At 44.2% G+C, this 25,558-nt stretch overlaps 1 protein-coding gene across 3 annotated transcripts in view; it reads left to right on the top strand.

The window, feature by feature from the left end:
• The window catches only part of ASXL2 (ASXL transcriptional regulator 2), a 132,634-nt gene extending 118,805 nt beyond the window's left edge, over nucleotides 1-13,829 (top strand). For all 3 annotated transcript variants that reach the window (XM_072858133.1, XM_072858132.1, XM_072858134.1), the window contains 2 exons: nucleotides 139-856; nucleotides 3,060-13,829. In XM_072858133.1, coding sequence (XP_072714234.1) covers nucleotides 139-856; nucleotides 3,060-5,471 — 3,130 coding nt within the window. In that variant the 3' untranslated portion in view covers nucleotides 5,472-13,829. The remainder of the gene's footprint in view (nucleotides 1-138; nucleotides 857-3,059) is intronic.
• Nucleotides 13,830-25,558: the final 11,729 nt, after the last annotated feature.

Here is a 25,558-nt window from a genome sequence, read left to right as displayed (position 1 = left end):
AGATCGTGGCATAGAATTAGGTGTGCGAGACACATTTATTTAGGGTGTGGTATGTAGAGAATCCTCTCAGTTTTCATAAAGATAGTATGCTTTTTGCAAGAATGTTTTACAAAATAAAAATTCTGATTTTATTGATAGTTCTGGACTAAGTCCTGAAGAGTCCAAGAGACTGACAGCAAACACCAGCCCTGCCGAGACAGAGACTGAAAATCCAGGAGCTGAAGTGCCAAAATGCACACCAGCCTCTCTGGCACCACTCAAAGAGGAGATTACTTCTCCATTAGAGCCTAAAGCACAAGCAGTCCAGGAAGCACCAGCGATGAAGAAAGGAGGTGAGGAAAGAAGAGAGGACATGCAGCCAAAACCACCCAAACCTGCAGAGGCCTCAGTTGCCCCGGATGGGCGTGCAGTGAAACCCAGCGACCATTCTCTCCCTGTAAAAGAGGGAGTCCAAGGAGAATCCATTCAAGAGAAGCCACAAACTGCTGTTAGCCAAAAGCCAGAAGAAGAGAGAAAGCATGCTGCATCAAAGGAAGTGCTAGTGAAAGAGACTGTCAGTACCTCAGGTTTGGCCCCCAGTAAACCAAAGAGCCCCGAGGCAGGTGAAGTAGTAGCAAACGTGAAAAGTCCAGTGATGACTCCAGAAACACCAGAAAAGAAGTCCCCTGTAAGTGAGGAAATGGAAGTCAGTGTTGAAGCCCATAAGAGGAAGTCAGAGAGCCGCGAAGAAGCTCTAACCACGCCTGAAAAAAAGCCACGCATCATGGAGAACTGTCCACACCACCAGGCATTTCGGACCCAGCCACAGTCCTTTCCTGCAGCGGGGACCCCGGTGCCACGGGTACCCCCACTCAAGGTAAAGAGAACTGAAGGCAGACCCACAGAGTGGCCATACACGGGTCAGTCCAGCTGGCGGCCCGCACAGAAATGCTTTGTCAGTTCAGTTCTAGTTATGTAAGTTATGTTACCTGCTTATTATAGCGATGGAAATATTTGATCCAAAAATGTAAAAGCTCAGCTGTTTGCTAAAGGGAATCTGCTGGCTGGCTAATCAACATAACTTCAGTTAAGTTCTCTCGTACACATGCATCTGTTAAAAGATTTCTTGGGCAGAAGCTCGAATGATTGTGTGAAAGCCCAAGGCTGAGTATAACAGGGAGTACTGTAGTTCACGGGGAGAGCTGCGGAGGAACTGCGAGACTCTAATAACAAAGCAAGTTGTAGCCTAGGAGTCCACAGAACTTTGCAGACGTGTGAGTATCCCCAGCAGTACAGTAACAGGTCCAGAAAGAATGCTATCAGCAGCTTCCTGTATTATATCCAGTCCAGAAACTAAATTATTTACCTGTGTTTAAAAAAAGACCATCTAGAAATAATGCAGTTCTCATTTATACCAGCTGAATGCGGTGTAGCGCCAGACTAGGTAGCAGGGAAAGACTATTTTAGGGAACATCTCAATTCGAAAAGCCCGTTAGCTGCTGAGTCTTAGTGAGAAACTACATAGGAAAGGAAACAGGCAATAAATCACCTCTGGGATGGGGCAGGTGGAAAGGAAGCATGAGAGAAGCGTTCCAGACTCTGGCCTGGACAAGGCAGTTCTCTTGCGCGTGAGATCCAGGGCACAGGACCACACACCTACTACTAAACGGCCAGGAGATACCCCGCTGGTAAGTCATAAACACTCTCCACTCCGACATCTGATACTCTTTCAGAAAATGATTACAAGATTGCACGTGCAGGTAACACTGATTCTTTCTTCAGCAACGTTATGCTCAACAGGAGATAGTAAAGGGATGAACCAGCACAGAAAAATTTTTTACAGTCACGTGTGACTGTATGAATAGAAAAGTTTGGGGTCTGTAGACTAGGGCCTGTGCTGCCTCTACCAGAATTTGCTCTGGTTAAAGTTCAGCTCCCTGGTTTGGGGCCTTAGGCAGAAGTCGTAAGTGGAAAACTGCGTAATAACTGTACTCGTGTATGTCCTAAGAATTCTCCTCTCCTATTAAGATTCTTTCATACTAGGAAGTATACAAACACAAAATTTTAAAAATGGTTCATTGTTCTCACTATGTTAATAAGTATAGCACGAAGGTAGGAAAGCATCAATAAAATTGGTTAGTGACAGAAAATTGTGGGGAAACTGTCAATAAAAGAGATCTGAATATCATACAGGAAGACTGGTTGACCTTCCAGTGTAATAAACCCGGGATTTCATTTAATAATAGAGTGAATTGAAGGGCGATGGAGAATATTTTCCCCTGTAGGGTAGAAGACATGTCAGTCCTCAGAAAAGCAAGAAGTGGTGAACTGGTTAATGAGAAGACGAGTGGGAGGCAGCGAGGTATTGCAGGTACACGGGAACAAGTGCAACCTCACCATGTACTCACTTAAACCGTTGCGATGGAGACAGACGAGCGCCAACATTAGTGCACTGTTCTCATCACTTGCATTCTAGAAAGAACAAACTTACAGAAAGTAAACTGGCATGATGAGGGGAGTGGAGAACCTACTTTGGAAGAAAGGACTAAAATACTGGCATTTTATCCACAGATACACAGTAGAGAGATGATTATTACTTTGTACAAAGACACTGAGGAGACAAGTGTAAATACGCAGGGGTGGAAGAGCAGTGCAAAACGAAGCAGAATGTTGACACAAACATTTAAAAGGATATAAATTACTGATGAATAAAGTATGAAACTTAGAATAAGGGATGATAGGTGTTGAACTCTGGAAGAACCTTCCAGTTTTTTTCTGAGGGAGCTTGACAGGCTTTTGAGTAATGGTGTACGATGTACTAGCTTGCAACTGCAAGGGATGAGCTTCCAGTCTGAGTCACCAAGACTGTAATAGACTTAAAATAGGTGTGCCAGACATCAAAAATCATACACGTCTTCTATTATTTCTCTCAAGTGAGGGAGATAAGGGATTTCTCCGAAGGGATTTCTCCAAAACTACAAGTATTTCTCTAAGACTACAACTGTAAACACTTAAATTCTTAAATATGTGGGTTAAATGTTCCCCTATCTCAGCTGTGGCTTTCTCCTCCTCTGTTTCAGATTCCTGTTTCCAGAATCTCCCCAATGCCATTTCCTGCGGGCCAGGTCTCTCCCAGGGCACGTTTCCCAATCTCACTTACCAGTCCGGGAAGAACAGGGGCCAGAACTTTGGCAGACATCAAGGCAAAAGCCCAGCAAGCCAAGGCTCAGAGGGCAGCAGCTGCTGCCGCCGCCGCCGCTGCTGCTGCCGCCTCGGCGGGGGGGGCCGTCCCAGGGCCCGGACCGGGCGGCGGCGGAGGCCCACCGGGCGGTGGAGGAGAGAAGAGTAACGCAGCAACAGGCGGAACCAACGAAACTGGAATTCGAGGAAATGCACTGGAACTGGCAGGAACTGGAAGCGGGGGAAGTTCGAGAAGGTTTCTTCCCCATTGTCCAGGGACCCGCACCCAAATGGAGACCCAGGCCACGGACCAGGCACCACCTCACAGTCCTTCTAGAGCACAACTACAGCAAACTTCCGCACTGCAATCCAGAGCTCCAGCCAGCACTACAGGCGCCAGCTCCTCCGCCTCCTCCGCGGTATCAGCATTGGAGAAAATCAACAGAATAAAACAGAGCCCCCCCAGTATGACTGTAAATCAGGTTTCAGGCTCCCCGTATGCTGGTAGCAGTGACAAACAAGAGAAAGCACCTTCTGCTCCGGCAGGTCCAAGCCAGGCCTGTGGGGCACCAGCTGTCAGGGATGGAACAGGCTGTGTCACGGCGTCCACAGCAGATACCAACACAAACGTAACTAAGGTCGCACCTATGGCCTTAGGAGGGACCAGCTTAGATGTTTCTAGAAGCAAATCTCCTTCCCCCCTGATGTCTTCACTAACATCCACGAGCTCGGAAGCCCAGGCTGGAGGTGTGGTCACATCTGTCCCACCCTCTAATGCTTTGTCAGTAGTGCCTAGCCTTAAAACTCATGCAAGTTCAAGCTCAAGCGGGGCCCTCCCAAAACCAAGCTCCAGTATTCCTGCTAACAACCCTTTGGTCACCCAACTTCTTCAAGGCAAGAATGTCCCTCTGGAGCAAATCCTGCCGAGGCCTCTCACCAAAGCAGAGATGAAAACTGTCCCCTTAGCTTCTCATGAAGAAAAAGGGGCAGCAGCAGCATCCAGTGCTACGAGTGCAGCAGGGAATGGCACTGGAGCTGAGGGTGGTGAAAGACAATCAAGTTTACCCACACAACAGCTTGGGAAGATCTTTTGCCAGAACAGGCCTCTGCCTCACATTCCGAGGACCTTTCCACTCCCATCGGAAAAGGACCCCAGTCTTGACCAGCACCAGTGCCACGAGGCGCTCAGCAAAACAACCCAAGAGCAGATCCTTCAGACTCTTATCAAGAGGGTCCAGAGGCAGAATTTGTTGCCAGTCCTTCAGCCTTCACAACTGAACCTCACTCACTCAGGTTTCCAGTTAGAAAACAGCTCTACCAGCCAGAGATTTATGCTGGGTTTCATGGGCAGAAGGACATCCAAGCCTGCTATGTCTGGTCATTATCTGCTCAACATTTCCACCTATGGTCGTGGTTCAGAGAGCTTGAGGAGAGGCTTCTCCTTGAACCCTGAAAACCGCTTGTGTCTGAACAGTCCTGCTGATGCTCCAAAACCAGAATTTGGGGAATGTGAGGAGGTAGCTGGCCACGGCAGCAGCAGTGATGAAGGAGATGCTGATGATGAGAGTACTGGTGATGAACATGAACATATCGGTATAAAAGAGGAGCCCCAGGTTGCCCAGGTTTCTGGTCAGTGTGAAAAAGAACAGGTATCACACAGCATAAATTCTTCGGATTACAGCACCCTTGCTAAAAAGGGTGTAAAGACAGAAGCAGCCACGTCTCAGCAAGCAGCAGTCAACAAGGAGAATGTTCAGGCGTTTGACGGAACTATGTTAGCACGAGATTTTATTCAAGCCGCTCAAGAGCAAATGGCACATGCAATGAGGGGGAAAATGCACAGCAGTCCGGAGCTTTTCAGTACTTCTGTACCATCCTTGGACTCTGCGCAGCAGCAGCCTCCGCTGCTTTCTCCTTCGCACCCTCCAAAGCTATCTGGAAATGCTGCAGCACAGCTCATTGGGCCCAGTTACAGTGGGACAATAAATGTCTCCACCTCCCCGGACGTGAACCAAGGGTCTCTTATGACCGGGCTGTCTGAATGCAATCAGTTGTCTAGTAGCATGGGGAACGTCATGTCCTTTTCTGTGACTGTAACCACCATTCCCACCAGCCAAGCTATGAACTCGGGCAACCACACTCAGACCATCCCCGTTCAAGCCTTCGCTGAAGACAACAGCATGGAGGATTCCCCTTCCAAATGTTACTGCAGGTTGAAAGCCATGATCATGTGCAAGGGCTGCGGTGCCTTCTGCCATGATGATTGCATTGGCCCCTCTAAGCTCTGTGTCTCCTGCCTCGTTGTGCGGTAACCGGGACAGGAAGTGGGGAAGAGGATGGCTTGATTTTGGTTTTGCTTTCGGAAGTACATTGGGAAGAAACAGGAAATTTACTGCCTTGCACAAGAGACACGTTACTGAATCAGGAATACAGAGTAGAGTTCTTCTTTCATTAAAGAAAGAGCACCTTCTTGTACAGTGAGTCTAAATTGAGCTCAACTACGTGAATTGTGACAAGAGTTTGCACTTAAGGAATTATGTAAATATGTCACATTATTTTGTTTAAAAATATTTTTTCAATCTTTTAGGAGATAGTGTTTGACTTGTACTGCAGTTTCATTAACCCCAGCCTGCTATCCAGCATGTTTGCTGAGCTCTGCTCTAGATGGGGGAACGAACCCCCGGCAAAACCTTAGTCTGTCGGTCTTCTCTGGACAAAGAGAAGACCTGGATAATGGGAAACTAAACGTTTGTACTGACCGATCACAGAGCACCGAAGCAGGAACCCCTGAACGGGCTCGCTTTGTGGCTCTAAATTTAGTTCACATTTTTCAGAATTGGAAGGCATTAACGATGTACCAGCATTTCAAGTAATTGCCTTTTACTCGTGACCTGGCAGTTTCCAGAAGGCATACTGGGTTGTGCAATATTGGCTGGTGGTTTTGATTTGCATATCCTCTCCTCTTCAAGGAGTCAGTTGCAGTAACCTTGTTTTAAGGAAGGTAGTGTCTTGAGTTGCCACTGGTAAATACTGAAAAAGGCAACTCTACTAACCATAGGATTCAAGAATTTAAATCACTAAAACAACTCAGTAACTGTGATGGTCGGTAATCCCAGGAACCATTTAAAGCAGAGATCACGAATATGTGCTGAACTGCATCTCATTTCTGGACTGTCAGGACTCGGCAGAAACCTGCTTTTTTCTTAGGCATTTTGAGTGAGCTGGAACGCGCCATCCCACAGTCACGAACCATCAGCTGTTACGGCACATGACGCAAGTGAAGTGCACTCAGTGTCACCCTCGGTCCTGCTGTTTTCTAGGAAGCTTACTGTGCTCAATCAAACCTCCACGATAGTCAGACGTCTCTCATTTCTATAGAAGATTTTATATTTAGCTAAGTATAGGGAAAGGAAAACAAGTGTCTTGTTGGGCCTCACCGTTAGCCCGCTGTGGGTGTCTCTTTGTGTTTTAAAATACCAAATCAGGCTTGACTCAGCTTGGTTTTTGCTCAGTTGAGGTCTGGGGTTGCGTTGGGGCTGGGGAAGACTGGCAGGGTGTGTGGGGCGGGGGCTGGGGAGGGGGCTGCACCGCACCCCTCATACCTGGTCGTGGGACACAGCTAGTGATGCTCGTCCTCACTTTCGGTGTTCACGAATTCAATATTCACTTTGACTAATTGAAATTAAAGCAGTTACAAAATGGTACTCTGTTCTCAACAAGAAGAATTGACGACAGGCTGGCTAACGAAGCACACGCCGATCTGCGTTTTGATGTATCGTAACATGTCCGCATCACGTCCAGGATCTGTACATTATTTCTCTTCCGAAACAAAGAACATCAGGTTCACCGATCGCATCCGGTCCCATGTTGTCGCTGTTCGGGGCGGGTGGGGGGCCATACCGCATCTTGGTCAGGTAACAGATCTATGTATCTTTTTGATGGAAAAGCACTGAATTCACTTTTAATCCAAAGGCCTTTTTAAGATGAAGCAATATTAACAAAATAGGTAGGACAGCTGTTTTGTGAGCTGGGGTCCTCAGCCTTTCTTTCTTCCCTCCATTTGACTATACTACTGCTTTCCCCCTTCCCCTCTCCCTCGCCTGGGAACCTGGCATGCTGTTGGTAGAGATCAGAAATAATTGCCTGTGAAGCAGTGTGTTTTTCCAAGGAGCGGGTGGCGATTTCTTTGGTAACGATAAAGAAAAGAGAGTTGCAAACTAACTTAATCACGTTGTACGTTTCCTTCCCTGTCCAGCAGAGCAGGGCGTCCTCCAAAGCAGGATTAGCATGCGTGAGTTAGGAAGAGCTGCAGCGTATCTTGGTCTCCATTTTGCTCATCTTAAATTTGTTGGGGAGCAGTGACTCCTGCTTTCTAACGATGCATCACTGCTCAGACATCCAGTGGCGAAGAGGATTTAAGTATGGAAATAAAGTCCATTTTTTAAATCTAAAACTGAAATCTCAAAAAAATTACACAAAACTCACGTGCATACTGCACACGCGTTGGCGGTGGTTGTAGCCCAAGAAACACCCCCCGGCGTGGGTGTGTTCCCACTGCCAGCTGCGTGTGTGCACACGCGGGGGGCAGACCAGCAAACGTAGGTTGGCTTCTCCCGTTACATCCCCAGACGCTGTAACAGGGATAATCTTGTTCCCTGGGTTGACTTGTACGTCGGCATCAATTCAGGCAGTAGCCCTTCACCGCCTGCTTCCATCTCGTTCTGCAAGAGGAGCTTCTGCCATCTTTTTACATCTCGGGACGCAACGTGAAATGGTTTCAAGCTGCGTGCGCTGAGGAGTCAAGTACCGAGAGCAGGGTCTGTCCATTCCTTATTAACTCAAGCCTTGTCTAGCCGTGAAAAGTTCCAGCAGTGTAATCCTCAGACAGACACATTCAGTCCCATCTAAGACAGATCCCCCAGTATAATCAAATTTAAAGATTGTTGCTAGTTACAAACTAAACTGAAAAAGTCATTCTTGCCTCAAATAAGAGCAAAGAGGTTTGGCTGGCATAATTGGATCAATTCTGTTCACACCTTGACTTTGGTGTAATTTTTCTAGGCTGACAAGGCTGCTTGAGATGGGGAAGGAGAAGATTATGAGGGAGCAGCAGGCTGTGATCTGCCGGCTTGCTCTTGGTGCTCACAGGCTTTTCAACCTGCTGCAGCTGTTGCTTGGAAAGGCTGTTTCATTGCTCCTCTCGGCATTTTCTAAAACAGTCACCGCCCCGACTGCGCTTCCAGCTTGTCCCTCCCTTTGAATTTCACAAGCATCCTCTGTCGTGCATGGGTTCGGTTTTCTATGCCATGTACGCCTCTTGTGAGTCCACTCTGGGAATGCAAGAAGCTGCCGTTTCCCGAGTAGTCCTGCAGGAAACACGCCTGCTCAGCCGTCCCTGTCCCAGGAGGAGGGAGACAAGCCGAGATTGACCAAGTTGGGACGTACGGTGGCCAGGAAGATCTCAGTGGCTCCAGACCTGTATTGGACAGTGTAGGCATCTTGCATGATGACTTGGAAGTTTACAACTCTGTTCAGTGCCTTAGTTATATTTTGACCGATCAGCACTTTTCTTGGACTACTTCTATTCCTTTTTAAGAAAATAAATTCTTTTAACTGCATGTCTTTGATTTTTAACATATGCTATGAGCTACTAGGTGCAACTTGATGGAACAATCTCCACAGGTTTGCAAGAGGGCATTAAGTAGTTAGGAAATAATGAGAAATAATGGGGCTCAGTGTAATAATCACTGTAAGTACAGGTCGACATAAAACCTTGAAAGCTTTGCATGTTTTACAGTGCTGGTTATTGAATAATGTATTTTAGAAGGGGGAAATCCTTGCAGCCTATATAGGAGTGTTCCCTACATGGGATCAGGCTGCTGCCGCCTCACTGCTGAGGCTCCTCCTGGCACTCTCCACTCTTCCCATCACCTGACCTTCCCGCTGTTCCTTCCAGCAAGATAACAAACCTGCCGTCACACTGGGTTTACAAGTAGAAGGGATGTCGTGACATAGTTTAAAGCATTAGACTTTGGTTCCCCAGGTATTAAATTAACAGCACTATAGTAAATGCTGTCATAAAAAAATCTGAGGTAAAATGTTTTCAAAGCCTCATGTCCAACTATGTTTGTGGCAGTAAAAGCAACTTGAGTAAGAAAGGTACTCAGATTTAAATTTTCCCTTTTGGGCCACATCCAAGTCCTGCAGCATGAGAACCAGAAATACAGACTCATCAATGGAGTTTAACTTTCCAGTGCAAAAACCCCCACGTACAAATTGTTGCAACAGAGAAGCGAACGCAGGTCTATAAACGAGTTCAGGTTTTGAGATAGATTGGTAGCCCAGGGAAGGAATTTTGTGTGGAATTTTAATGTCCCTTCTTAAATCAAAAGGAAAGATGAAGATGCTTAACAGTTAACACTGGTCAGCAGAGTTGTATCTTTTTTATGGTAATAAGAAATAGCTGATGGGGCAGCAAGTTCCTGGTCAAGTCATTAACAGCCAGGAGGTATCCTCAGGTCGTTTCTTCTGACGGGTGGTGTTCACGTGCACGCAGTGGGAGATGTTGTCGTTGGAGCGGGACTCGGGCTTATCTCCCCCAGGGAGGCTCAGTCTGACAGTTCATTTAAACCACTGGAACGTGGGGGGCAACCAGAAGGGCGAGCACCAGCCCTGCCCGAGCGTCCTCCCACCTTCTCTGGAGGTGGTCGGTCTTCAGCGCTTCGCAGCCACACCAGCGTGGCAGTGGCGTGAGAGGCGGTAGAAGCGCGTGGCCTGTGGTAGGGCTGGAGGCAGAACCCACCACCGCTCTGGTTCCAAACCATGCTGGCGTCATCTGAAAGCATCGCGGCTTGGAGAAAAGAAATGGGCTAGGGTTTCTTCCAAGGAAGTGCCTGAAGGGCAGCTTTCTTCATTGGAACTGTCTCGCCAGGGGTGCTTGAAGCCCTGGGGAAACTTGCTTGTTTTTCTTGGGCTTAGTTGCTCAGTTGCTTGGGCTGTTGCTCATGCTCAGTTGTTTGAAAGCCACCCCTGGCCGTTAGCGCCTGGCTTCGCCTCAGTGGCTCTGCTGGTCTCAGGCATCAGTGGAGGAAGGTGCTCAGCTCTCCCCAGCCAGGGCTGGCTGGGCTGGCACTGGTTTGAACTTCCAGAATCCCACATCTGAAAATGTGGGTGGCTGCAGCGGTGGTAGGAGGGAAAGGATGGCATGCGCACACTGAATTACCTCCTGCGATTAGCACAGCTTCATTGTGGCGGTGGGGGAGAAGACCATGCCCAGGACATTGCTGGTCCTGGCAGGCTGCCGCCTGGAGGAGCACCCTCAGCTAACCTGCTGTGTCGGCGCTGACCTGGCGGGCAAGGTCCTTGCAGACGCCGGGTCGTTTTGCTGCCGGTGTCTCACAGGGAGAGCAGCGGGAGCATTTGCTAAGATGATGATATCCAGAATTTTCTTTGTTACCTAGGTTGTTTTTTTTAATGCTATACATTTGATATAACTGAAGATCAATTTTAAGAGCTTACAGTAATATATTTTAAGTAATATATATTTTAGTATCTGTAAAAAAAAATTGACAAAGGATGATTTATGAACTAGATAAACAGGGTATTGGGAGTATGCAGTTTCGCAGCAAGGCCAAGAGTAGTTTTACTAGCAGGAGAACTGAAAAGGTTCAGTTTTTTCCATTAATGCAATAAAAATGGGAATTCTTAAAAAGAAGAAATCCAATACTGTTTACCACATGCTTTTCTTGTTTTGACAACAGGCCTGTAAACACAGTTTAGAAGATACTAAACCTTTGTCTGTCTTTTGCCTTTTTAAAAGGGACTTAAATTGGAATAGAGGGTATGTACAGAAAAATCAAGTTGACACCATTTTAAAATGTATTTTTACACAAATAATATAGAAAAATCATATTTTACATAAGAAATTTAAGTATTTGAAATATGTGTATATATATACTGTATGTACTTCATATATTCTTTATTTTACATTTTCAATGTATTAAAAAGTATTTGAGCTGGTTGAATTTGAGCATGCAATAATGTTTAAAAAAAAAAAGGAAAAGCAGAAAGAGAGCGAGAGGATGCGAGTACCGCACCACTGCAGTAGCTGCTGTTAGCAACTACAGGGTAGCAGAGGAACCAGAAGTTCAGGAGCAAATGACTTGTGGAAGAGTTTAGCAGTTTTAGCTAGAGCATACAGAGCATTTTTCAGTCCTGTGTCCTGTGTGTGTTTCCATTAGTATGCGTTCATTTTGCCTCATAACCACCCAGAATAACCTATGGTGAGAAGACAAGAAGTTGAGGTGGATCTTTTATACAAGCAACGCTACCTTTACAGCCAAAGAGACATACTGGTACAGAAGCTACTCAACCAAAACAAAATCAGAAGCTACTCAGTCTTGCTGTGCCGCTGAAATTTTAATAAATAGCTTGATTTCTTGTGCAAGCATCTTATGGTGCTTATGGGAATTCAAACGATACACCAAAAGTCCAAGGCTTTCAAGGAAACGCTAGCAAAGCAGATTTTTTTTTTTACACTTTGTAGGAATTTTGGTGCAAATCTCACTGTAGAGGATAATACATCTTTGCAGCTGTTAGAAATGGAGTGAATTCTCATCAGGAACAGGATCCCTGAGATGCGCCTCTTGAGCAGCAATTATCTGACACACACACTGCAAAGAGCAGCTGCAGAGTGGGTCAGGCAGCAAAGGGTGCCAGTCAGGAGGTCACGGTGTTTTCAGGATTAAGCTGACATACACGGCGCTGTGTATCAGTTTCCGTTGCCTCCTGGTACTGCTTCATAGAACTGTTAATTAAACAGCGAATACTGCTTGTTCTGGAGATACCTGTTTCTGAAAGACTAGGAGATCTGCAGCCCCTGTAATTGCTGGCCCCAGCTCTGCATATAGAGAGAAAGAATACAGATCTCTACTGAGGGAAAGGTGGAAGTGGCTCCCCAGGGTAGGAGGGACAGGGCACTTGCCTCATCCCCTTTTCTGTGATGCTTGTTTTGGCTTAGATGAATCTCAAATGACATTTACACAATTCCACTTACTCCAGCAAGCAATTGCAGGAATCCTGTATATAAATCAGAGGTGTTTACAGCAATTCGCTGTTGCTGGGACTTACAGGGAAGGAAACTGAATATGGGAAAAGAAGAAGTATTAACAAGTCAAGGTTTAAAAGTTCAAATCCGAAACCTGAAAAGGCAGGCAACTGGTATTTTTATACTGCTACAATTATTATCGGAATCTCTTGAAAAAACAAAACATGGCACCCAGTACTTTGTCAAAGCCTGCTATCGACACATGGAGTGGGGCTTTCACTCTATAAACAGTTGCACTATAAGGAAGTCCCGCTGTTTGGGGGTGTGTATATACGTAGAGTCTATGGGGGGGCTGTGCAGGTGTGTGTGCATGTATATATGCATACACACAGCTATATTTTAGCTAAGTGTACGTAGTAAGACCAGCTTCATCTCAGTCTTCTGGTGACATTACACCTTGCAAAGTTACCACAGACCTGAGACTGAATTACAGCTGTTGTATTTGTTTTCATATTTAAGATATATGGGTTAGACAAGATATATAATAGCAATGTGTTTTGATCTGCTGCACTTTTCAAAAAAAACATTCCTTATTCCCCTGGTACTGCTGCATCTCCCATTCCTTCCTCTTCCAATTTAAAACTTAGAACCAATTGGTCTCCTGTACCTTTCAGTTAAGACTTCTCAGATGCTGCATTATGGATTTTTTATTGGCAAAGCTGGGCCAAGAGTTTAACTTTTGGAGGCCAGGCCTCCAAGGCCCTCACGGCCCAATTCCAGGGCCAACGCCAGGAACGTGACCCAGCAGGCAACGCAGGCGTGGAAGCGAATACAGTGCAGCTACTGCAGCTTGCTACGGGACTGTGTCCCAGGTGACATGATTTGAACAGCACTGCCTGTGCGGATGCTCTTAGCCTGCCTGTAGCTGAGTCGGGACAGGCATTACCTTGAACCTCAGGGACAGAGGTTTCAGTAACAGTTTCTTTATCTGGTGTCTAGAGGTGTACCAAGGATACACCCGCAAACAGCCGACTTCGCTGGATTTACAGCGCCTTCCATTGCCGTAAATCTTCTGTGCGATTGTAAGCCCATACCCTATCACAGTCCGTTTGCAAAGTCAAATTTAAATAAGAAATGTGGTGAGGTTTGTATGGAAAAAAAAGCAACTGTAGTTCAGTAACGGAACTTCTAAGCATTTAAAAACCACAGGGGCCAGTTCCAACAAAGGAGCAATACATCAGGGACAAACGTGGTCCATCCCGCTGCAGCTATGCATTTTGGCAAAGGTGGTTTTGTCAACAAGTTTCCACTCATTTTGCTGTATAAGATTCCACCTTAGCTTCTCACCAGCATTAAGAGGGATCTGCGGAGTGCTAAAAACAGCCTATTTCTGACCTGTCACTTGAAGATCTGTGTGCCCTTAGGAGATAGCACTTTGACAAGCAAAAGCCTGCCCTGTGGCTTATGTCTTATTGCGGATTCTGTTCCTCTTCCTCTCACTTATTTTTGTCATGTAAAACTACCTGCTTTATAAATGAATGTAAAATACAGTAGTTCTTCAGCACATGGACAAATGTGTATTTTATCTTAATGTTTCATTTTATGTTAAATAAAAAGCATATGATTTTATGGGCGTTAGTACTGCTTCTGTGGATTTTTCAGTTATTACCTTTTGTCTTTCAAGGGACCCTGATAAACCATAGTGAACTACATTTTTCTGGCTTTACAAGCTGTGGACATCTGTAAAATTTTTGGACACATTTCAAGGGGAGAACTTTGGTTTAACACTAAGCCTTAATAAACACTCCGCAGTTCCCGCAAGCCTCACTTCCTGGGGTCCCAATACACTGCGGGAGCACTGAACTGCAGGTTTGGGAAAAAGAAAGAAACAGGCAGAAACCTGTATCGAGTGATTGCAACTTGATTTCCCGTAAATGGAGGGATTCAGAGAAACAGATCTGTAACCAACTTTCTTGATTTCTGTCAGGTAAACTTTGAATGCACCTAACAACTTCAGTAAAATCAGCAGGACTGAGGCACTTGGGAATGTGTAGGAAGCCTGGGATTTCTTTTCACTGGCTACATTAAAAGTATCAACAATCTCTATCTCAGTACAGAAGAGTACTGTGAAGGGGCTGTGAACCTACTAGTGTGAACAATCACATCAAGAGTGTAAAGAGTGAACATAAAATGGAGAAGGAAAGATCTGTAAAGAAAGAAATTTGTGTCCTGCAGAGCAAAGAGCGAATACAAGAAGTCCAGCTGAGTTTGAATTTGCAACTGTTAGCAAAAAAGCCCCCAAATTCTACCACCTCAAATAGCAAAAGACGACAAAAGAGGAAAAGAAGACAGGAATGGCCCAAAAAATGTGCAAAACAAGGTAATACTCTTCCTCTGTGCTCACTGAGGATGCTGTTATACATACCACTGCAACTGGATGACAGCTATTTTGAAAGAGCTGACACAACAAGCTGTAGTTCAGGTAACGCATTTTTTCTGTTTATCAAGAGAACTTTGGTAACCTGTGCAGCATAGTTCTATCTGTATTTAAGAATAAGAGAGAATGACATCATTCATATGCAAGGCCCTGGAAGTTTTGATGCACAGACTAACTGAAGACATGCTAATAAACGGGACAGAAAGCAGCGCAGTCCTGCAAAAGGTATGTGCAGAGTGTATGGTGCTGACAAATTGTTTCTCACCAGATAAAATAAGGTCTATCTTCAGTAACAAAATGATACAAGAAACTTTTATGTGGGCTTGAGCAGATGAAGATAAATAAAGTAAATATAAAGTAAAAGAACTGGTTCAAAGGGGCTTAACAGGTTGTCCTAAAAGTGGTAAATTGGTTTGGATGGAGAAGTCTAGTGAAATTCCTCAAGGGTCAGTCTGGACATGCATCTCTTTCTTTAAGATTTTTCATCAGTGATACTAGCACTGAAAGTTGAGAGTATGCCAGCAAAATGAACTGATGACACAAACGTGGGATGTATGTGCACATAGACAAAACTGGAAAACCGCCACTCAAGAAGGAGCAGTGAAGTGAAATTCAGCCGTACACACTGGTGTCACAAGGTATTGAGGGACAAATAACACAAGCTTCTGCTCTAGGAGTGGGTGTACAGTACTGGAAGGGGGATGAGAAGGCCCTGGATATATTAATTAATCATACTTCATGATTATAAGCTGTCAGTCTGATTTAGCCATGGGAAGGAAAAGCAATTCTGAAAGTCCAGTCCGTGTACTGCCAGTAGCAATGAAATCAGTGTGCATTGCACAAGGTAGTAAGATATTCTGTGTGGTTCCACTTGCCTGCAGGCAAGAAAAACTCATTCAAACTGGAACAAGTGCACAAAAGGCTTCTAAATAATCAGGAAGGGAGAGGCTCTGACATGGTAAGAAGCCTAAAAGTTTAAGTTAAAAAACAAAAGGTAAAAGGCTATCACCAGGATAAACATTAAGGGGGAAAAACAGCTATTCAACACTGATACAAAAACAAATGGGTATGCATTAGCTGTGGATAAACTTTGTCTAGAAATTAGAAGAAAGCTGCTACTTGGCAAAACGTAAACCAGAAGAGAATACATGGAGTTAGAGGGATGGTATGTCTCTATTGAAGTGTTGGGCTTTATGTTCTAGGAAGCCCTTGACGGTCCCGTTTTCCTAAATAAGACTTAACTTTTTTTTCAGATGTCAACAGGAATGTCCAGATAATGTTCTTGAATAAGACAGTTCATTTTAGAGCTCAGTAATTTTTATAAGTAATTTAAATTATTCCTTTCACTGTCATGTCTGTGTTAAAAGTGATGTCATGTCCTTGGCACTGCTTTTTCATCTATTTTGTTCTACTCGTTATTCACATTATTACTGTTCCATCTCAGTCCCACCAGTCACGTGTTGTAAATGTGAATAATGTCTCCTATGCACTCATGGCCTATTCCTCATCTTAAGGGTTCCTACACACCTCACATTACGTTGCTGAAATGCAGTGTTTCTGAAACCTTGTGCAGTCAAAAGCTCTTGTTGTATTAACCCTCTCTGTGCAGCCTACCGAAGGATTGGTCCTCCCTAACCAGGACACAGACAACTATTTTTAATTTCTGGCAACAACATCAGTTCCTCATGGACAGATAACTATCTTAGGCTGACAAGCCTAAACTACAACTTATCTGTAGTTCCTCGTTGCATTAAGTACTCCCCAACCTGGAGGGCCGAGCTGGAGCCAGCAGAGCACATAACAGGCAGGCAGGGGTTGCCCTGGTATGTATATGCGTAAGTGTACGTTAGCAACCAGAAACTGCTGCAGCGCCTCACTTCCCCACCCTGCAGGAACTGAGCCGCTGCCAGCAGGGTGTTAGCATCATAGAGTCACAGAGTGGTTTGGGTGGGAAGGGACCTTCAAAGGCCATCCAGTCCAACCCCCTGCCACGAGCAGGGACATCTTCAACCAGAGCAGGTTGCTCAGAGCCCCGGCCAACCTGCCCTGGAATGTTTCCAGGGATGGGGCATCGACCACCTCTCTGGGCAACCTGGGCCAGTGCCTCACCACCCTCAGCATAAAAGTTTCTTCCTTAGATCTAGTCTGAATCTCCCCTCTTTTAGTTTAAAACCATCACCCCTTGTCCTGTCGCTACAGGCCCTGCTAAAAAGTCTGTCCCCATCTTTCTTACGAGCCCCCTTCAGGTACTGGCAGGCTGCTGTAAGGTCTCCCTGGAGCCTTCTCTTCTCCAGGCTGAACAACCCCAGCTCTCTCAGCCCTTCCTCACAGCAGAGGTGTTCCAGCCCTCTGACCATTTTCGTGGCCTCCTCTGGACCCGCTCCAGCAGGTCCATGTCTTTCCTGTGCTGAGGACCCCAGAGCTGGACGCAGCACTGCAGGGGGGGTCTGACCAGAGCGGAGTCGAGGGGCAGAATCCCCTCCCTCGCCCTGCTGGCCACGCTGCGGGTGATGCAGCCCAGGACACGGTTGGCTTTCTGGGCTGCGAGCGCACATTGCCGGCTCATGTCCAGCTTTTCACCCACCAGTACCCCCAAGTCCTTCTCCGCAGGGCTGCTCTCAATCCCTTCATCCCCCAGCCTGTATCGACATCAGGGGTTGCCCTGACCCAGGTGCAGGACCTTGCCCTTGGCCTTGTTGGACCTCAGGAGGTTCACATGGGCCCACTTCTCCAGCTTGTCCAGGTCCCTCTGGATGGCATCCCGTCCCTCAGACGTGTCAACCACACCAGTCAGCTTGGTATCATCACTGGACTTTATTTTCTTCTTGAGTTTTAGCCTTCTCTTTTTCAATTCATGTAACTAATTAATTGCTATATCTTGTTGTTAAATAAATAAATAAATAAGACTCTAAGCTTTTTTTAACCCCGTAGAACTCCCCTGTGACCCTTGGGAAGAAAGAGGATGGGCACAACCCACAGTTATGAAGAAGTGAAGCCTGAACTCTAAGAGTCAAAGGCATAAATAAATAAAGCCAGGTCACCATCTGTTGTTTTTCTAGGTTTCAGAACTTCTCCATACAGACCACATGGCAAACTCATTTTCCAAATGCTAATTTGGCTATACACTGCTAAGGAGACAGGGTGGTGTTATGAAGGGTGCATGCCCTCCACTGCATTTACTTTGGAGCCTACATCTTGTTAGTAAATGGTAGATACACTCATAGAATCACAGAACTGTAGAATCGTTTAGGTTGGAAAAGACCTTTAAGATCATCAAGTCCCACCGTTAACCTAACACTGCCAAGCCCACCACTAAACCATGGCCCTAAGCACCACATCTACACGTCTTTTAAATACCCCCAGGGATGGTGACTCCACCACTTCCCTGGGCAGCCTGGTCCAATGCTGGACAACCCTTTTGGTGAAGACATTTTTCCTAATATCCAGTCTAAACCTCCCCTGGCACAACTTGAGGCCATTTCCTCTCGTCCTATCACTTGTTACTTGGGAGAAGAGACCGACCCCACCTCTCTACACCCTCCTCTCAGGCAGTTGTAGAGAGCGATGAGGTCTCCCCTCAGCCTCCTTTTCTCCAGGCTCAACAACCCCAGTTCCCTCAGCTGCTCCTCATAGGACTTGTGCTCTAGACCCTAAGTCACTGTGAAGCAGAACATTTACAACAGTTTCATCACATCAGGCATAAAAGTGAGGGTGATTATGTACTGAAACAAACTTGAAGTCCGGGATGCACTGTCTCCCACTGTCCTTAAATCACAACGGGATGACTTTCTGGATTATAAGCTTTAGCCAGTTAGTGGTGACTGGGCACTGCAATGAGAGTCTAGTGAAAAAGCAAGAATTATGGGCCAGGGACAAAAAAGTTATCCCTGGAAATAAGAAATATTTTATGACAAAAAAGACCAGAGAATAAGGTACAAGAAATACAAAGTGAACAGTTCAGTTCTTCCCACTTCTGTTCCCACTCTGGAAAGACATGGAAGTAAACATTCCTTACTTTACATTGCTGTCTCAGTTTCTCCATCTTACGTGGGGAAGGGGCAGTTTTCAAAGGTCCATCTAACGGTGCTGCGAGGCTCTGCCGTTATGCGCTCTATAATGCAGAACAAATACTTTGAAAGGCAGATGTTGTCATTCAGTGGGATGCCCTGTTGCACTGAAAACCTCCTACTATTGCTCCTAGCTGGTTATAACTGATGAGTACTTATATTCTAAGAGCTCCGTACCTTCCCGCGTCTGCTTTCAGCTCTCCAAATAGCTCTTCCGTAATGAGTCAGCTGTGGTTAAGTTCTGTGCCTTGGAGGGAGCCATACAAAGGATGTCCTATTCAGCTCAGACATTTCACCCGTGCTTTAACAGAATCTGCTTCAATTCTACAATCATCATCTGGCTTGTGTTGTTCTCTGCCAGATTGCAATAAAAAACTTCTAAGTGAAAGAAAAGCTACAGAATCCATTTCTAAATATAGATAAGGAGGACGCTATGGCTCAAGCAAGGTAATTATCTTGTCACACTGAAGAGGAACAAAAGAGGAGATTGTTTCTCTCTCCTGAGCTCAGCTTCTGCTTTATCTCAGTTACCATGTTGGCTGCTAACTGGGAATACTTGTGAGATGGAAGAGCAGCTTGTGACACGCAGTTAACTGCATAGCAAGAAATACTGGTTGCTAGGCCAACAGCTGGAGATACATATATACAGGGGCTATAAGGACCTTCTTTGGTACTGAAGATAGCTGCTGAAGTGCAAAATTTTACATTCAGAATTTCAAATTCTGAAATGATTATGTAAATAAAAATAGAAGGATAGCAAAAACATTATTCCACTTTCTCAGTCAGGCCATTCTCAACCTCACCTTTTTAGTTATACTTGTTTTGGACTGGATTATGTTCTCTTTAAAACCATGTACAGCACAACTTCATGTAAAAGATGAGGAAAGTTGACATAAGAATTTAAACTCGGAGCCTTCTGACTTCTGAACACTTCTTCAGATGGTGCTGCATGCCAAGAGATCACGTACAAAAAACAGCCCAGGCACTTGATTTCTGTGGCAGGTTCACAATGCACTTTTGTCGCTAGTTGAGAAAAAAAGGAAAAACGAGGAAGGGCAAATGTAGCAGCCTGGCTGTGGAAGATAATCAGCTAATAGCTCAAAATTAGGAATGATACCAGAAATTAGGGGAAAAAAAAAAGATGTGAAGGTTATAGCGTTACAGAGTGTAGACCAGTCATATATGATGTGTTACAAACCACGCAGAAGAAGTAACAACAGTTACCACCAGTTTGCAGATAAAATACCAGGAACAGTGACAAGACAAATATGACACTGAGGCTGAGGGCATGGGCGTCAAAAGAATTCATAAATGTGTAAATGTGTGCACTGTAACGGTGAAAAATATGGAGCAAAAACAAGCTATACAGGTAGAAATTAATTAAAATCAAGGTATCAGTAAAATATAAAACAGTGAAAGGCATAAACAGTTAAGATACATGTTTAGGATTAACAAAGAATTAACACCTAACTCCTGCATGAATGGAGAGGTAAGAAGAGAAAAATGGAAGAACAAAGAAATGGAAAACTGTAGAGAATGGGGAATTGACAGAACAGATAAGTTCTGTTTTGTGCTTCATAAAATATTTACTAGGAGCACCAGATCAAACAGTCTTGTCTTTACCTTCCATATTATTGAGGAATCCAACAAAGGAATACAGACTACAAGGCAGACTGGGACCTACACAGCGTAGAGAAATTTCTTTTTAGAATTTAAAAAAAATTACTAAAAGTGCTTTTTTCTTTGCTTAGACCTGGTAATCAGCTATAATTTCTAACAACAATGGCATACAGCATAAAATTGAAAGTGAGCCAGTGCTCAGAGGAAATTCAGCTTTAGCTTTCATCTGGAGAAATTAAATAAAAATTATGAAAGGAATTCAGAAAGTTTAAACTATTTGAGACCAACACCACGAAAGAATGCCAAATAGATGAGTCCAGATTGAGGAAAACATTTCAAAGTATGGATGCTTAATGACAAGAAAAGTTAATGGCAGGAGACAGCTGGCAGGCAGTTACCACCTCAGAGTATGTAAGAAATGAGGACCCGAGTAAGCTGAGTAGCAATGCCATGTAACCACTGGGCATTTTAATAGGCCATGGTCAGTCAAGCATCCAAACAGTCGGCGGGACTTGGCAGAGGCTGTGCTCATACAGTCCTAGGGGATGAGGTCTGTGTCTTCTGTCTTGTAAGAGCACTGAGCCCCTCGCTGATGCTTAAGAGCTCATAATTACACAGTAACTGCCACATTCAGTCAAAAAAAGCCACTGATTTGGCACATACCAGCAAACTGGCAAGCCAGGATTGTAATGTTCTGGGGTATATCTATTTTAAAATAGGGAATAGAGAAAAACAAACGTGAGAAAAGGTTGGTTTAAGCTGTCTAGAAGAAGAATTAAACTCTGCAGTCAAATCTGTGCATGACAGAAAAATTATTAAGAGCTCCTTACCTGCAGAGGCTATAAAAACCTACAGAATGAGCTAGAAATCAGCCATCAGTAAGTTTAATTTTTAGAATTTTTGACATAAATAACTATAAATAAGTAAATGTAACTAGTAGTAGTACATTTAAGCATACCTGTGCAGAGTGCAGTGCACAGCCCTGATCAGCCACAGCCGAGAACAGTGAATTCATAGTGCAACAGGGTCCATGAAAGCTTTTTAGTCTAACCAGGGAAAGAGAGAATCTGCCATTGACAGAAATTAAACAAAATGAAGGTAGATCCTATTGCTCTTCATAAACAAACAAACAAAAAAAAATAAAAAAAAAGAGATTAAAAAACTACTGGAACTAAAGAAACACGGCATAGGATTGGAGTGCCCTGAACAGTGAATAAATTTGAATGAAAGTTAGAAAATGGCTTCCATTTGCACAAAAGTAGGATTTTGGAACATCTTCCAATAGATGGGCAGGTGGAAAATCCAACAGTCTTTAAACCTTATAAATTTATGAAGCGAATTATAGACATGTTGCTAGTGACATCAAGGAGCTGTTCTTGATGATCCAAGAGATTCTTTGCAGTTCTACATTTCTAACCATTAAATAAACTTCACGCACTATGCCACATTTGGAGATGTCATATAAATAAAAGGGTCCAGCTCACGCAGTGGCGGAGTGTGCTGCTTTTGAGTCACCCCTTACCAGCATCTTTCTTCACCATTGATTTCACCACAAGTTTAACAGAAAGGCAATTTTCAGTCAATAACTGGACCGAAACCAAGTATCTGCTGAAGATCTTCAATTCACTGGTTATCTTCTGAAACATCTTATCTCTGTTTCAAGACATGAGAAGCTGCAAACGAATTTTAAGCAACTTTTGCCACATTTTGCCACTTTGCTAAGAAAGCAACAGTTGTAAAAGTAGAAGGACATAAAAGATTGTGCCACTGTCTCTCCCCCCTCGCCCCCGCAATTTTTTCCATATTTTGCACAATTTATCTTTGAGAAAACATTTGCCCTTGAAATGACTCTGGTTTGAGTTTGCTGCCTCAGCATTAGTTGAGATTTCAGTGCCAATTACTTACAGTGCTGTAGTGGGCAGTTCCTACTGCCCCCCTTGTCTTGTTTCTTTGTGGTTCTTTTAGACAGAAGCCTTAACACTCTTGTACTGCTGAGAAAAACCACACAGAAGACAAATATAGCCTGTGGAAAATACTTCTTTTTACTTCAGAAGAATGGAAAAACTAAGCTATTTACATTGCTATGCAACTTCTATTATTACTGACGTTGCAAATTCTTCAACCTTTCTCCATACAAAGGTTAACCAACTCCAATGCTTTTTTCTGCTTTCGTTTCTTCTTCACCTCTCCTAAATTTGGTTTAGCCCTCTCCCATCACACCTTCTCCTATCTTGCCTGAAGCTGGTCCAAAACACGGCTTCTTAAATTGTAAGTGTGGGGAAACTGAGTAGAACGGTCCTAATAGGCATTTGGTTTTAAAATTCCATTTAGTGCTGAATATCTAGTAATGGAAAATAAAATGAATAGCTGATTCTCTACTTGAGGTCTCTGAATACAGAGACTTGTAAACTGAAGTTATGGTAATGTTCCAAAACAAGCTGAATTTGAGCAAAGAGGTACTGATGTATTTTATATTCTGATTGCCCTTCAGATCTGTGCTGAGCAGTTTTTAAAGGAATAGTAGGAAAAGCGTAGTAGCAGCAGGCAGCACAGACAAACGCATGTATGTACAAACAATCAACCGCACACCTACAGCAGCGGGACAGGACAGGCGGCAGGGCTGTATGAGAAGATGTAGGAGTTCTTTCAAACACCATACTTGAGAAAAAGGAAATCATAATACTGGGCTGCATACAGAGAAGTATTATTTGTGAGTCTGGTGACACGGTTCTTTCCTGAGCACAGTTTTAGGATGGCACTGACCTGCAGTACTGTATCTTGATTTGGGAACCAAAGTTCAAGGATGAGTGGGCCAACTGGACAAGAGTCCAGAGAAGAGCAACCGAATACTTCTGCGTGGAAAACATGCCCTACAAGGAGGACTGCTGTTCCAGTGTGAGAAGGGAAAGCTTAAGGGACATCACAGCAATTGAGCAATAACTGTGAAGAGGAAGGGAGTCAAGCTGCTCAGTATCCAACGGAGGAAGGACAAAGAGTCGCGCAGAAATAACTCTCTAATGCTAAGGCTAATTTCACACTGCAATAGATCACCTAGGGAGGTTATGAATTTTCCATTGCCAGACATGTTTCAAGCCAGGTGTGACAAGCGTGTGTTATGGGCACACGTTCCATGTTACGAGACAAACATGATGGGCACGTTTGTCTTTCCACAGGACAGAAAGAGGTCCGTTCAAGACTTACTTTCTGTGCACCGTGAACACTATATTCCAAGCAAGTAGGATGCTCTTCTACTAGAAGACAAAATTAAAGAACATTATAAACCTTCTACATCTACAATTATCTACTTTTGGGTTTGCTTTTGTTCCTCTTAACGTCTTTACGACAGCCCCAGAATGCAAATTTCATCTTGTGCTCAGATCTGAGGTGACATCATCTGAGGTTTCCTTTTATTTTTGTGTTTTGTTCACAATTGGATGAAATGACGTACGATGACACTGAAGCTGAAGATCTCAACAAGAAGGAAAATATTTCCTATGCCAAATGTCATGTTATTTTTAAACTAGTACCACTACTCTGGAATGCTAAGTACATTCTTCTGACAAAAACTTCTGTCAGAATTCTATCATCAAAGCACACTCCTACAGAAAAATGTCTTCAGCCTCGTCTGCTTTTTTACGTAGCTGTTCCTGCATCCAAAAGAGGAACGCTGTGGGCTTGCAAGAGCTGTTTGATATTACCAGCTCAAATCCACTTATTTGCCATTTAAAGAAAATGACACTCTGAATTAAGAGGTTTCTGTAGGGTTTTACTCTCCTCTTGATGCACACATCTGTTGCCCACAAATACAAAGAGAACTTGTATGTACACAAACTGAAGGGAAAATCCATTTTGTTAATATCTAGCTTCTATACGCAGGTATTTTTAAGCTGTAACAATGGGAAGCAGTTGAAAATGGCAGCGGGGCATTTCTAAGCATTGGTACTTTCTTCATATTTATTTCTTGAGTGTGGCATTTTGTCTCTCACAAATTTGGACCAGTAAGCTAGTACGTAGATGTGAAGTAAGCAGGTTCTCCAAATACTTGTTATCCCTGGTCCAGAAAACAAAGTAGCAGCATCAGGAAAAAGGAATTTACTGAAAAATTGTAAATTTTACATGGGTGATGATAAATTTAATTCTCAGTCATATAGGATGTTTTTAAGCATATTTCACGAAGTGTAAATGGTAATGCTAGATTCCATTTACTCCGGGTTGCTGGCACCTTTCACAGAGAAAAACAAGGAAATACATTTGTATTTAACTACTACATGTATGGACAGGGCAGATCCTGCACATGCTGAGGCTACCTCCCCAGACGTGGCAAAAGATATATATACTAGATATTATGTCACTACTCAGAACTGACAAATTAATCCAATTCTCTGGCACTACACTTAAAAATGGGAATATGTTCCTGTGCCTATTTTTTCCTAAGGAAGCAGGAAATTAGATTTCATTATAAGAACACGAAACAGAAAGATATGTCACTGGGAAACAATATCTCCTTCAATTATGTATGAGAGATGACCAAATTGCTTTATTATTGAAAGAAGCCAGAGGTTTTTTTAAGAAAAATCCATCAGCCAAAAGAGACATGATCATTTTCTAACAAAATGCTGAAGAGTGACAAATGTCATGAACAGCTGCTCCCCTTCTCTATTAGTTTAATTCAAGTTTTAAATTTAAATCTGTAACTTAAATAAACCAGAATCGCTGGAGGGTGAAAACTATTTTAAAAACAAACAAACAGTCTGATCTAACTTTAAAGCTGTCTCTACGGATCTGGTCCTCAACTGAGTAATGGCTTGAACCAGAATGACCTCCAGAGGCCCCTTCTAACCTCAATTACTCTATGGCTCGTTGAATGTAAAGACTGTAGAGCGGCATACCCGAGTCTGAATGCAGTCAGAGGATCACAGGATAATTCAGGCTGAAAGGGACCTCAAGGAGGTCTCCAGTCCAACCTCCTGCTCAGAGCAGGGACAGCTTGGCCTCCACCAGGTCGCTCAGGGCTCTGGCCAGCCAAGGTTGGAGATGACCCAACGTCTCTGGGCCCCTGCTCCACTGCTGAACTGTCCTTGTGGGAATAAAGTTTTTCCTTATGTCCCATCTGACTGAGACCCATTTTCTCTCATCCTTGTGCAATGCACCACTGTGACAAACCTGGCTACATCTTCCTGACAGCCTCCCTGTAGGAGCAAGGTGGTGGCTATCAGGTCCCCATCAGCC

This window comes from Ciconia boyciana, chromosome 3 (assembly GCF_034638445.1).
Source record: "Ciconia boyciana chromosome 3, ASM3463844v1, whole genome shotgun sequence".
Lineage (NCBI taxonomy): Eukaryota > Metazoa > Chordata > Aves > Ciconiiformes > Ciconiidae > Ciconia > Ciconia boyciana.
The sequence above is the reverse complement of the archived record's forward strand: the minus strand, read 5'-3'. Positions and strand labels throughout refer to the sequence as shown.